The 13,870-nt window shown below is 46.9% G+C and overlaps 1 protein-coding gene across 3 annotated transcripts in view; it reads left to right on the top strand.

Moving 5' to 3' along the window:
- Positions 1 to 13,870, top strand: part of ACAP2 (ArfGAP with coiled-coil, ankyrin repeat and PH domains 2) — a 70,171-nt gene that overhangs the window by 7,673 nt on the left and 48,628 nt on the right. For all 3 annotated transcript variants that reach the window (XM_061637676.1, XM_061637675.1, XM_061637677.1), the window contains exon 2: positions 11,137 to 11,194. In XM_061637676.1, the coding sequence (XP_061493660.1) occupies positions 11,137 to 11,194 (58 nt within the window). The remainder of the gene's footprint in view (positions 1 to 11,136; positions 11,195 to 13,870) is intronic.

Genomic DNA, 13,870 nt, shown 5'->3' with positions numbered 1-13,870 from the left:
ATAACATGTCTCCTTGCTAGACTGAGTATGGCTCCTCTGATCCAGTAGCTCATCTTGGGTGGGCTTGGTGCTTCAAAGGAAAGTAAGCAAGGAAGACCCCTGTAAGAGGCTGGCTTACTTTGCAAGCCTGATGGTTGCTTCCCATAAGATTTTTACTAACTTTAATGGATGTAAATTCTCAGATTCTGGAGCTGATCAAGTTTAAAGCACAGTAACTAGCCTTTAAAATGATTCTTTTTGCTGTACATGTTTACCAAATGAATAGTGATTTACGTCTTACTTGCATCTTCACTTAATACAGGGCTTCTAAGACATGCAGCACTTCACAGGACAGGCTCCCTAGGGCTTTTGCTTTGCAGATGGGATTCTTTGTATAACGTCCCTGGAGAAGTGGCTCAATAGGTTCCAAGAACCTTCTCAAGTTTATTATTATTATTGTTGTTGTTTGTTTGTTTGTTTAATTTGTATCGCGCCCTTCCTCCCAGCAGGAGCCCAGGGCGGCAAACAAGGCACTGAAAACACTTTAAAACATGATAAAAACAAATCTTAAAATACATTAAGACAAAACAGTGTTAAAAACATTTTTAAAAACTTTTTAAAAAGGGTTAAAAACATTATTAAAAAGCATATTAAGCAATTCTGACACAGACACAGTTTTAAAATTCCTTGGATGTGTAGCTGAGATGGAGGAAGAGCAAAGGATGAGAGAGCTGTAGTTCTTGCTAATACTCTCAGATTTACAGTGTTGGATATACATCAAGATGTGTTCAGATGTCATGAATACCGTGGTTTGTTGTGAAGGACACTGGGCTGGGTGAGCCTCAGGAAATGCACTCCTGCCCTTGGTAAATGTGCTTCTCCTCTTCCGGTTCCCGATTTCACATAGCCACTTCAGCACTGCATCTGAACCCAACAAACTGTGGTTAATCAGTCAGCTTCATAACTATAGTTTGTTGGGTTCGCATGATGCGACATGCTGCAGTTAATCAGAAACAAAAGTCCAAGCTCCTTGTGTAGGAGGAGAAGTAATGTATGAGCCAAGGCTTGCCTGGGCTTGTTGCTATCATGATAAAGCCATGATTTATTATGATATCTGAATGTAGTGTTTGTGTATATTGATGACACTAGAGAAATCTCTGGCACAACAAAACAAGCTAGCTAAATGTGGGCTGGATGAAACAACTATCAGGTGGATCCACCATTGGCTCCAGAATCGTGCTCAAAGAGTGCTTATCAATGGTTCCTTCTCAAACTGGGCGGAGGTAACGAGTGGGGTACTGTAGAGCTCGGTCCTGGGCCCAGTGCTCTTTAACATTTTTATTAACGACTTGGATGAGGAGGTACAGAGCATGCTTATCAAATTTGCAGATGATACAAAGTTGGCGGGCATAGCTAATACCGTGGAAGACAGAAAGAAAATTCAAAGGGACCTTGATAGGCTGGAGCATTGGGCTGAAAACAACAGAATGAAATTCAACAGGCATAAATGCAAAGTTCTACACTTAGGAAAAAGAAACCAAATGCACAGTTATAAGATGGGGGATACTTGGCTCAGCAATACGAAATGTGAGAAGGATCTTGGAATTGTCGTTGATCACAAGCTGAATATGAGCCAACAGTGTGATGTGGCTGCAAAAAAGGCAAATGCTATATTAGGTTGCGTTAACAGAAGTATAGTTTCCAAATTGCGTGAAGTACTAGTTCCCCTCTATTCAGCACTGGTTAGGTTTCATCTTGAATACCGCGTCCAGTTCTGGTCTCCGCACTGCAAGAAGGATGCAGACAAACTGGAACGGGTTCAGAGGAGGGCAACAAGGATGATTAGGGGACTGGAAACAAAGCCCTATGAGGAGAGACTGAAAGAACTGGGCATGTTTAGCCTGGAGAAGACTGAGAGGAGATATGATAGCACTCTTCAAGTACATGAAAGGTTGTCATATAGAGGAGGGCCGGGATCTCTTCTTGATTGTCCCAGAGTGCAGGACACGGAATAATGGGCTCAAGGTGCAGGAAGCCAGATTTCGACTGGACATCAGGAAAAACTTCCTAACTCTTAGAGCCACACGACAATGGAACCAATGACCTAGAGAGGTAGTGGGCTCTCTGACAATGGAGGCATTCAAGAGGCAGCTGGACAGCCATCTGTCAGGAATGCTTTGATTTGGATTCCTGCATTGAGCAGGGGGTTGGACTCGATGGCCTTATAGGCCCCTTCCAACTGTACTATTCTATGATTCTATGACTGCTAGTAATTTTGCAATGGCCTGCCAGGCTGCCTTGAAATGCTCAAATGAAAAAGTAGGCATTGCTGGGATTCGCCTCCTTAGTTTCCTCCTGACAAAGGCCATTGGAGTTAAACAAGAAAACAGGCCTCAAGTTGCCCCGTTGAGCAAATGACAGATACCAAATGCAGACGTTGCCTGAGGGAGGGCTCCAAGCTGGGATTGCCTTGTGAGAAATAAATTAGTGCAGGCCCTTTTGTGTGCCAGTGTTGCTACAGAGCAACACCTCAGCAAACATTTTGTTTGGATTGCAAGGAGAAAGATGATGCTTCTTCAAAGCACAGGAAACAGTGTAGTAATACCTCAGTTAACAAAGTACTTGCGTTCCTGGTCATTGCTGTTTTAACAGAAACTTTGCTACCAGAGTTAGGAATAACATGGAAAGAATAGGAATGGGCTCTGGTGGGGGCAGCTTCAACAGGGGCTTTAAAGGGTGCTTACCTGGCACCCTCCTTGGAAGAAAGCAAGAGATCTCTTTAATGCAAAGGAAAGACACAGGCATGTCAGTTTCACCCTAGCAAAGCAAAGGCACATACTTGAAAGTTTCTCCATAGCAAAGCAAAGCTGGTCAGTTTCACCTGTAAAAGACTTCCTTACAAGGAGCTTCATTCCTGGCGGATTCATAAACTGAGGTACAGTATTACTGTACTTAAACGTCAACAGCTCATAAGGCAGAGGTTGAGGACACTTTGTAATGTGTTGCTTACCTTTTACGCTTCAGCCCAGAGGTGGAGAACCTGTGGGGGGCTCTCCTCTTATTTATTATTTATTTATTTATTAATTAAGCTTATAAACCGCCCGACTAGCAATAGCTCTCTGGGAGGTGAACAAAGTACAGTAAAATCATAATACAATACCACAGGACATAAAAACAATCAAAAATCAATTACAACAATTTGTATAAATTTAAATTAAACTAAATTAAAATGCTTCGGTGAAAAGAAAGGTTTTCACTTGGCGCCAAAAAGAAAACAGCGTCGGCGCCAAGCGCACCTCCATGGGGAGACTGTTCCACAATTCGGGGGCCACCACCGAGAAGGCCCTAGATCTTGTCACCACCCTCCGGGCCTCCCTATGAGTCGGGGCCCGGAGGAGGGCCTTCGTTGTGGAATGTAGTGTACGGGCCGATTCATATCGGGAGAGGCGTTCCAACAGGTATCGTGGCCCTGCGCCGTATAAGGCTTTATAGGTTAATACCAACACTTTGAATCTAGCCCGGAAGCTTATTGGCAGCCAGTGCAAGTGAGCCAGAACAGGTGTTATGTGCTCGGACCGCTTGGTCCTTGTTAGCAGTCTGGCTGCCGCATTTTGCACTAGCTGTAGCTTCCGAACAGTCTTCAAAGGTAGCCCTACGTAGAGCGCATTGCAGTAGTCTAAGCGTGAGGTTACTAGAGCATGTACCACTGATGTAAGGTCCTCTTTACTCAAATAGGGGCGTAGCTGGGCTACCAACCGAAGTTGGTAGAACGCATTCCTTGCCACCGAGGCTACTTGAGCCTCAAGTGAGAGGGAAGAGTCAAAAAGGACTCCCAGACTACGAACCCGCTCCTTTGGGGGGAGTGTAACCCCATCCAGGACAGGGTATATATCCACCATCCGATCAGAGAAACCATCCACCAACAGCATCTCAGTCTTGTCTGGATTGAGCTTCAGCTTGTTAACCCTCATCCAGTCCATTGTTGCGGTCAGGCATCGGTTCAGGGCACCGACAGCCTCACCTGAAGAAGATGAAAAGGAGAAGTAGAGCTGCGTGTCATCTTATGCCATGACTGCTTAGCTTTCTCAGGAGCCTTTGGTCGGAAGTACCTTGTTGAAAGGTTTTTTGACAGTCCAAGTACACTGTGTCAACTGGAGTCAACTGGACCACCTCTATCTGCATACTTGTTGACACTCTCAAAGAATGCCGATAGGTTAGTGAGGCAGGACTTCCCTTGCAGAAGCCTTGCTGGTTCTGCTTCAGTGAGGCTCGCTGTTCTATATGCTTGGTTATTTCAGCTTTAACAATACTTTCTACCAGTTTTCTCAGGACAGACGTTAAGCTAACCGGCCTGTACTTTCCAGGATGTGCCCCCCCCCCAATCCCTTTTTAAAGATTGGTGTTACATTGGCCACTTTCCAGTCTTCAAGTACAAAGGGTGATCTTAGGGACAGGTTACATATTTTTGTCAGAAGATCAGCTATTTCAGTTCTTTAAGAACTCTCCAGTGGAAGCCATCCGGATCTGGCGGTTTGTCAGTTTTTATTTTGTCTATTAAGCCTAGGACTTCATCTCTAATCACTACTATTTGCCTCAGTTCCTCAGACTCCCTTCCTGCAAAAGTTAATTCAGGCAGAGGGATCTGTGAAGACTGATGCAAATAATCGCTTTATTAGCTTCTCTGCAATCTCCTTATCCTGCTTTAGCACACCTTTGATTCCCTTGTCATCCAAGGGTCCAACCATCTCCCTAGACAGTCTCCTGCTTTGTATGCATTTAAGGAATTTTTTGCTTTTGGTTTTTATGTTTTTAGAAACATGGTCCTCCAATTCCTTTTTAGCATTCCTTATTGTCTTTTGCCAGAGTTTGTCTTGGTTTTTATTCCGAGACTTCCATTTTTTGAAGGAAGCCTTCTTGCCTCTAAAAGCTTCTTTGACTCTGCTCATTAACCATGCTGGCATCCTCTTGGTCCTGGTGGTACCTTTCCAGATCTGCAGTATACACTGCAGTTGAGCTTCTAATACTATGTTTTTGAACACCTCCCAAGCATTTTGGAGTGATTTGACCCTCCTGACTTTGCCTTTCAGCTTCCTTTTTACCAGTCCCCTCATTTTGGGGAAGTTTCCTTTTTTGAAGTGAAATGTGACCATGTTGGATTTTCTTGGCAATTGGCCATGTGCATGTATGTTTAATTTAATAGCACTATGGTCACTGCTCCCAATCAGTTCAGCAACACTTACATCTTGCACCAGGTCCTGGGAACTGCTTAAGATTAAGTCCCAGTTCATCATCCCTCTGGTCGGTTCCATGACCAACTATTCTAGGGCACTGTCATTCCTTTTTGCTGCTTGTCCAGTGATTTTTTTTAAAAAAGACATCTTTAGATGAAAACTGCAGTCTAGACAAGGCTGGTACAAAAATTGTAGTCAGCTTTCCTTCTCTTTCCCATGTCCTGGCCTCTACTCTGATCATACCAGATGCAAAATAAGCGTTGAAATATGACTTGTTGGAGAGAAAAAACAAAGCTAATGAAAACCTATATTATTTGTTTATATATTATTTGATTTATATCCCGCCCTTCCTCCCAGCACGAGCCCAGCGAAGCTTGAAAGTGCAATATGAGTGCTGGATGTTATCAAGAACATGGAGTGTTGGAGGCAGTAAATGCTTCTGAGTAGTATCTGGTTGGCCACTATGAGAACAGGACGATGGACTAGATGGGCCACTGGCCTGATCCAGCAGGGCTGTTGGTGTGTATGTACATACCAGAGTCCAAAGATTTGGCTCCTTCAGATCCCCTCCTTGAGCATTCTTTGAGACTGATTATTTTGACCCATTGTTGGGATTTCTCTCTCTCGGGACATAAAAAGATCTGCTCTGTGGATTGTTTTTAGTTGGTGCTTTAGTAATAAAGCTGGATCTACTATTTGCTTGGGGTGGTCTGGGATAATGGATCTTCTAAGGTGCCTCAAGTCCATTCTCCTGATTTTGGTTGTAGAAATATATTGAAATGTAGCATTGAAGGGAGTAGAAGAAAATCCCTCCGAGAGATGCTCAGGCAAATGGATTCCTGTCGAGCTGGTTGTGGCTATTTAGCCTCCTTGGACAGAACCCTTTTGCCTTTCCTCGGGTCCATGTCAAGCTGTGTCCCTTTGCTCTTACCTCTTGGCTTCCTTGCTTGGTGTCAGCATTAATGGGGGCCATTCCCAGATCCAGGAGAAATGAGGGAGAAGCCCTTCTGCAATTTCTTACTCGCTGAATTCTTCTGTTTTGGCCTGGAAGAAATTGTGTAGCTTTAAGACTACCCTCGCAGTCTTTTGCTTTTGTCCCTTACCCACTGGAGCAAAGAAGATAGCTGGTTGGATGACAGGAGGGCAGCTGCCCCAAGGATGCCCCTGTCCCAGGATGTCTGGCATATACGAGTGTTGGTGGAGTGCCTTGTTGAGGGTTGGCATAGTCGGGCATCTGCCAAAGGCCCACGTCCCAACAGGGGCCCCACTAACAAGAGCTCCTTGGACCTTCTGTAATAAAGAAAGAAGCTCACTGAGGGAGGGCAGCAAAAGACCTGCTTTCTCCACATTATGCATAATTTTATACACCTTTTACTTGCCTTTCATTTAAAGTCAAGACCACCTTCAAGTGTGTTGTTTTTATCTTTGTGTCCTTGGGAGAACCTGCATACTTTGAAACCAGCTTTTCTGCTCTTTCTCATATCATCGCCCTGTTTCTTCATGTACATATGGCCTGGATCCTAAGTTTCCTTCAAGGAAGTTCACAGAAGGCAGACTTCCCCTCTCTCCCTGCTGCAGCCTTCTGCACCCCATTCCACATCGTTTGGGGGGGCAGCCCTCTGCAGAGGCTTTTTGGGAGGTGCAGGAGGCTGCATGAGGGAGCTGGGGTTGGGAAACGTTTCCTGCAAGAATTACTTAACGTACCTTATGATCCACTCCTATACTTGCAAACATAGACCAGTGTTTTTCTAAAAGAGAAATAATTATTAATGTTAAGGAAAAGACTTTGGGGTGAAGAGGGGAACTGTATTTCCCAAGCCACCCCACCCTTCCAGGCCCTCATCTCTCTACTGGTCAGTATTTAACTCTGAGAGATCCCAAAGAGGAATGTGTGGTGAAGTCAGGCTTGGATGATGAGTCATCCTGTCACATAATGCGTGGTGTAAATATCTCTTTGTGGTCTTGGGCCCAAGGGAAGGAGGGTGTTTGGCTGCCAGCTCATCATCCTGCAATTATCCTGTGCAGACTGTGGTGGCTTTGCAATTTGTTGCTGCAGCATTGCAAATAGGATATACATTTTTCAGATGCTGCCTAAATGCCGCCATGTGTAATGACTTGACATGCGCTCCCTCCTGTGCTGCCACCCCCCCCCGACTCAGACAGTGCTGTCGGATGCAGCTGTTGCATTTGGCAAATGTTTACAACACATGGGGCAGCTGTGAAGGCACGGAAACATACTCTCACCCTTCCAAGTGGAAGGGTTTAAACACTTACCAGGAACACAGGAGCTGCCTTTCCCCATTTAGCTCAGCACTGTTCACACTGACTGGCAGTGGCACTGCAGGGTTGTCGGTGGGTGACGAGCCAGCGTGGTGTGGCGGCACCTGGGAGACCAGGGCTGAAAGCCGTGCTGGCCATGAGGGTGACCCTGGGCCAGTCACTGCCTCTCGGCCTAACCTCCACTTTCTCAGAAATCCTCCGAGAGAGAGAGAGAGAGAGACCCACTGAGCTGACCATTTCTTGCTTTGTTCACAAATGGAACAGGACTGTTCATTGAGTTGTCCTCTTACATGCCAGTGGCTCTGTTCACATTACGTATTGTTGTTATGTCTGTACACTATTGAGCAAAATGAAGTTGGAAGAAAGCATGCGACAACTTCCTAATACTGATGGTCGAAGTATGGTCCATGGTTGGAGGCTTCCAAACTGGTTGGCCACTGTGAGAACTGGAGGCTGGACTGGATGGGCCCCATTTGGCCTGATCCAACAGGTTCTCCTTACATTCTTACGCCTCACTTTGTTTCATGATTAAAGGAGAGATCAAAGCAGGAGGTGATGAGTTGGAGTTTTCTGGACTGGCTTCTTTGTGGCCAAATGATGCTTCCGCTGTGGGATGTGGGTCAGTCTCCCTCGTTGTTCGGCTTCAGTTGTAGGTTTTGTTGTTGATCGCTATTGCAGTCTTTCTATTATACTGAGTGGTTGCAATTGCAACTATTTATATGGCATCCCTTGAGTTCCTGCTTCATTGGTGGGGGTTAGTTTTCCTGTTAAGTTGATGCTGAAGTTTATGCAACGTAACCCTCTCCACTTGACCCCCTGCTGCTTGCCTAACAAAGTTTTGCTCCATGGAAGTGGGACCTGAGAATTTGCAGGCTTTTGTTGATCTCAAATGAAATCTCATTTCGTTTGTTGATCTCAAGAGCGGTAGTGAATGGAGCCAAACAGCTGCGCCTGCCCTCTGGCCCTCGGAGCAGCAGGAGCTGCCTTCGCTATGTCCGCAACCCTTCCCAGGATCTCCTCTTTCCCTGTCAGGGGAGTTCCCCACAGGAATCTCTCTGGAGTTACTCAACCAGCAGCAAACAACGCTGGTTGCAGAATTAATTCTTGAAATAAGTTAGGGCCTTTTAGACAATAAATGAGGACTTCTGCATATTCTTGTTTCACTAGAAACACTTTTGTTTGTCAGGCTTCCCCAACCTGGTGCTGCCCAGATGCTTTGGGCTATATCTCCCATCCTCTTTGCCCACGGGCCGTGCTGGTTGGGGCTGATGGGAGTTGGAGTCCAACAACGTCTGGAGGGCACCATGCTGGGGAAAGCTGCTTTGGGTGTCTGGCAGGGAAGGGGGTGGGATTGAGGTATAAAGGTCATAAGTGAAATCCCTGAGCCTAGAGGCCTCCCAGTACTTTGCGAGAGGCAGGGGGGGCACATCTCCCACTTTGCCTTTCTCTGTTCTTACTCAAAGACCGTTGTGGCTTTGGTGCTGGCTTTCAATGGCCTTTACTTGATTTTGTTTAAGCATTTCACCCATAGTAATTGTTGAAAAGTGTGAGGAAGCATAACATGACACACACCTCTCAGCAGATGAAGCAATTGCAGAGGGTTTCTTGTCAAGAACAGGGTCACCCCCAAACCCTCATGGGCTTAGCCCCACTCCGTTGCTCCAGGCTTCCTTGGTGGAAGGAAGATTTCCCTCCGTCATGGGCTGAGTTGAGATCCAGCAGCTCAGCCGCCTGCCTGTTGCCTCAAGGGGAGGTCTGAGGTCCTTAGTCGGCCTCTTGCATGGTCGCACAGGGAAGGCCGAGAGGGAACCAGGCACCATCTCATTTCCGATTATACGGTCAAACAGTCTTTATTTATTTATTGTTCAAAGATAAATACAGAAATCAAGAGGAGTATGTTCATAAGACAATATTACATAAGTGTTACCCTACATAAATATGATTGACCTGATAAATATTAATGTAATACATATAGCATAAATGTACCAAAATACAAACGTTTAACAGCTCACTCTTCTAGGTCATTCAGAGTGAAGCAATAAAACGCATAGCCTGCCATAAGATAAAGCAACATCTTTTTTAGGGAAAGCGATTGAGAGGTTTGTGGTGCAGCAGTTGCAAGTACTCTTGGAAGAAACAGATTATTTTGACCCATTCTAATCTGGATTCAGGCCTGTTATGGGACTGAATCGGCCCGGTCGCCCTGATGGATGACCTTTATCGGGAGAAGGTCAGGGGGAGTACGACCCTGTTATTCTTACTTGATCTCTCAGCGGCTTCTGATAGCATTGACCATGGTATCCTTCTGGGCTGACTTGGTGAGATGGATATTGGAGGCACTGTTTTAGAGCAGTTCTGATCCTATCTCCGGTGTCGTTGTCAGAGAACAGCATTGGGTGATTGTCTTTCAGCCCCCTGGCAGTTGTGCTGTGGGGTGCCGCACGGTACCATCTTGTCCCCCATGCTGTTTAACATCTATATGAAGCCCTTAGGAGCAGTCATCAGGAGATTTGGGGCGAGGTGTCAGCAGTACGCTGATGATACCCATCTCTATTTCTCTGTAACATCTGAATCTGGAGAGGCCGTGCAAGCCCTGGACCGCTGCCTGGACTCGGTGGTGTGCTGGATGAGAGCCAATAAACTGAGTCTGAATCCTAGCAAGATGGAGGCACTGTGGGTTGGTGGTTCCCAAGTTCAGATAATTGGTCAGTTGCCTGCTTTGGACGGGGTCGTACTCCCTCTGAAAGAGCAGATCTGTAGCCTGGGGGTGCTCCTGGATCCATCTTTGTCGCTAGAGGCCCAGGTGACCTCAGTGGCTAGGAATGTCCTTTACCAGCTTTGGCTGATAAGACAGCTGTGGCCGTTTCTGGACTGGGATAACCTGACCGCTATTATCCATGCACTGGTAACCTCCAGGTTGGCTACATTGCTCACACCCAACATGCAGCCACGTGGGGATCAGAGTTTTTGGGGGGGGCTTGGTGCTATTAAGAGGTGCACCCTGGAAAAGGCATAGGAAGTGAAGGATGTCCTCCATCCTGCTCTATCACTAACAGCGTGCTCTCCCTGCCTTTTCCCGAGAGATGGGTTGGCACATGATGGCCAAGGTCAGGAGAGCGCTTATGTCCCCAGCATGGTCCAGGGAGTGCTCTGATAGCCTTGCAAATGCTGTTGAATAGGCTCTGGTTCCTGCATCCTTTGAGATGGAAATAATTCCGTTAACTTGCCCTTGGTGCTCTGCTGGGGTTGTGGCTGTTTGCACTTTGCTTACATAGCCTTTTCCTTCTCACTGTTAGTGTGCAAAAAATGTGCGTCTGACCATACTTAGGTGGGGAAGCAAGTTACATTGAAGCTGCTGGGACTTCAAGTGTGTGACGATCAGGGTCAAAGTGTGGCATGTGCCCATTTGCTATCCTTCTCCCCCCGCCCAGTTTCTTTTGCCCTTCTGTTCTGCCAGAAATGGAACATTCCTTTGTGTTTCTTTCATGAGGCTCTGATCCCTCCGCTATCCAGGGTTGCCTTTCCAAGGTTGCAGTGCTGGCAGTCCTTTGTGTACGAGTGTCTTCGGTTGAAAACTGGTAACCTCACGCTGTGTTTGGAGAGTGTCTGCTGGGTGAAGTCTCACTGTCCGTCTTTCACTTTGCAGGGCTGCTTTGGAAGAAGTTGAAGGAGATGTGACAGAACTAGAATTGAAGCTAGACAAGGTGAGTGAACTTAACCTGGACAGTTACAGTTTCTCTGTACTCATGAGGGTCCCAAGACCACCCAGGGGCCGCAGCCCTTGTCCATTGGGACCTGTTGAAAGCAAGAGAGCTTCCAAAAGGGTCATCCGTGTTTACCACAAAGTGTGCTGTAACTTTACTGGCCTTGAACTATGCACCAAGAGTGGTATGAAGGCCAGAACAAGGATCAGCGCTTTAAATACTCTGATCATGGCCAGATGCCCCCCGGAGCCGCAGGGACGTTCCTTGCTGTCCACTGGAGAGGGAAGCCCCGCCCACATGTCTCAACATCTCATTGCTGCTTGGAAGTTTTCTTGGTTAAATATTTGCCAAATGCTTTCTGCAGACCCACTCCCTGGGGCTGGCTTCGTGCAACTACTGGTTTCCTGTTGGGGCACCTGGTAGGCCAGTGTGAGAAGGGGATGCTGAAATAGGTGGCCTCACCTTTGGGATCACCTTCTTAGGATCATAGAATCGTAGAGTTGGAAGGGGCCTCTAAGGCCATCAAGTCCAACCCCCTGCTCAATGCAGGAATGCAAATCAAAGCATACCCGGCAGGTGGCTGTCCAGCTGCCTCTTGAAGGCCTCCAATGTCGGAGAGCCCACATTCTCTCTAGGTAATTGGTTCCATTGTCGTATGGCTCTAACAGTTAGGAAGCTTTTCCTGATGTTCAGTCGAAATCTGGCTTCCTGCACCTTGAGCCCATTATTCTGAGTCCTGCACTCTGGGACGATCGAGAAGAGATCCCGGCCCTCCTCTATGTGGAACCTTTCATGTACTTCTGCCTTTTCTTTGTCATCTGTTATCATTTTGTCATCCTCATTGAGTAGCTGTGCCACCATTTCTTTTCTTTGTCTTTTACTATGGATGTACCTGAAGAAAGCTTTTGGCGTCTCTCGCTAACCTCAGCTCATTCTCAGCTTTAGCCTTCCTGACGCCATCCCTGCAATTCCGTGATACCTGCCTGTACTCTTCCTTTGTGGCCTGGCCTTTCTTCCACTTCCTGTATGTGTCCTTTTTTGTTTTCAGGTCATCTCTAAGCTTTTTGTGAAGCCACATTGGCTGCTTCTTCTGTCTTCCCCCTTTTTTCCTTGACGGAATTGTTTGCCATTGTGCCTTTAGAGTTTCCTGTTTTAAAGACTCCCACCCATCTTGGACTCCATTTCTCATTAGGGTTGCTTGTCATGGAACCGTACTTACCATTTAAGTGCTGTGTTTATTGAAACTGGCTTTCCTGAAGGCCAGGGTATGTGTGTGGCTACTCTCAGCTTTTGCTTTCTTGAAAATCAAAAACCCAAGTATAGTGTGGTCACTTTCTCCCAGAGTTCCTGTGGCTATAATGCTTTGGGATAATTGTATGGCTGTAAATGTTTTTGAAGCTTATGTTTAGTAAGGAGGTTTAGAGGAGGTTAGGGAAATATATGAAAAGCCTGGCTCAGAAGCCTGCCCTTTGCTGCGAGTTGCATGGCTGCCTGGTGATAAGGATGGGCTCCTTGCTGGAGGATGGATGCCACCGCCGTTGGCCTTGGGAGGAGGCTGCCACAGGGAAGCGCTTCAACTAACTTCCGTCCCTTATTTATTTATTTACTAGATTTATATCCCGCCCATCCTCCCAGTAAGAGTCCAGCCCCTTGCACAGGTAGGGAACTGCTAGAGCCCTCCAGTTGCATTGGCGCTAGCCAGCCTGGCCAGCACTGAGGCATGATGGGCGCTGTAGTACCACAGCCCCCCTGCCAAGACCACAGGTTCCCCATTTGTGGCTTAGAGCTTATTTCGTTGTCCTTCTGTGACCCCCTAAACCTGACCAGGCATATCCCCTCCCTTCACACAGCCACTTGGTGTCCCGTCTCCAGGTAGCTGGGCCAGGCAGATCTGCCCTGGCTGGCAGGCTGCCCGGCATTCACAGCGTTGCTGCTGCTGCTGCTGCTCCTTCTCCAGTGTCCAGCCTGCCCTTCTTCTCTAAGGAGCAGCAAGAGGCCTTGTCTGACAATTGTGCCAAAGGAAAACAGTTAGCACGGAGTGTGCTGTAGGGCAGGAATAAGCACCCATTTGCAGTCTCACAGGGCAGGGGCAAGTGTGTGCCCTTGCTGGAGACCTTGCACCAGTCTTATTTTCACAGCAAGCGTATACCTCTCAAAATATGTTTGTGGGTAACCCTCATAGTTGGGGAGGGTGTGTCTCTCCGTGGGGTGAAATGTGTGGAGCTGCGTTGTTGGCGGTTCTCTTTAAGGGCTATACAGTTTTGGCCCAGTATATCTGAAGGAACGCCTCCAGAATCACCGATTGTGCCGCCTGACGAGATCAGCCTCGCAAGACCTTCTCTCGGTCCCACCGGTGAGAACAGCTAGGCTGGTGCGGACCAGAGAGAGGGCCTTCTCTGTTGTGGCCCCCACCCTCTGGAACTCTCTCCCTTTCGATCTCAGACAGGCTCCCTCCTTGTCCAGCTATCGCCGAGCCTTGAAGACCTGGCTGTTCAGGCAGGCCTACAAGATTGGGACAGATTAATTTATGTTCTGAATTAATGAATGGTTTTTTAGCTTAAAATTTGATTATGTTGATCTATATGTATTGTTTTTATTCTTGTTGTTCGTCGCCTAGAGTGTCCCTAACCCGGACAGATCGGCGGCTGAAAAATAAAATTTATTATTATTATTATT

The sequence above is a fragment of the Rhineura floridana genome, chromosome 7 (genome assembly GCF_030035675.1).
Source record: "Rhineura floridana isolate rRhiFlo1 chromosome 7, rRhiFlo1.hap2, whole genome shotgun sequence".
Lineage (NCBI taxonomy): Eukaryota > Metazoa > Chordata > Lepidosauria > Squamata > Rhineuridae > Rhineura > Rhineura floridana.
Note: the sequence above shows the minus strand (reverse complement) of the source record. Positions and strands in the feature narration are given on the sequence as shown.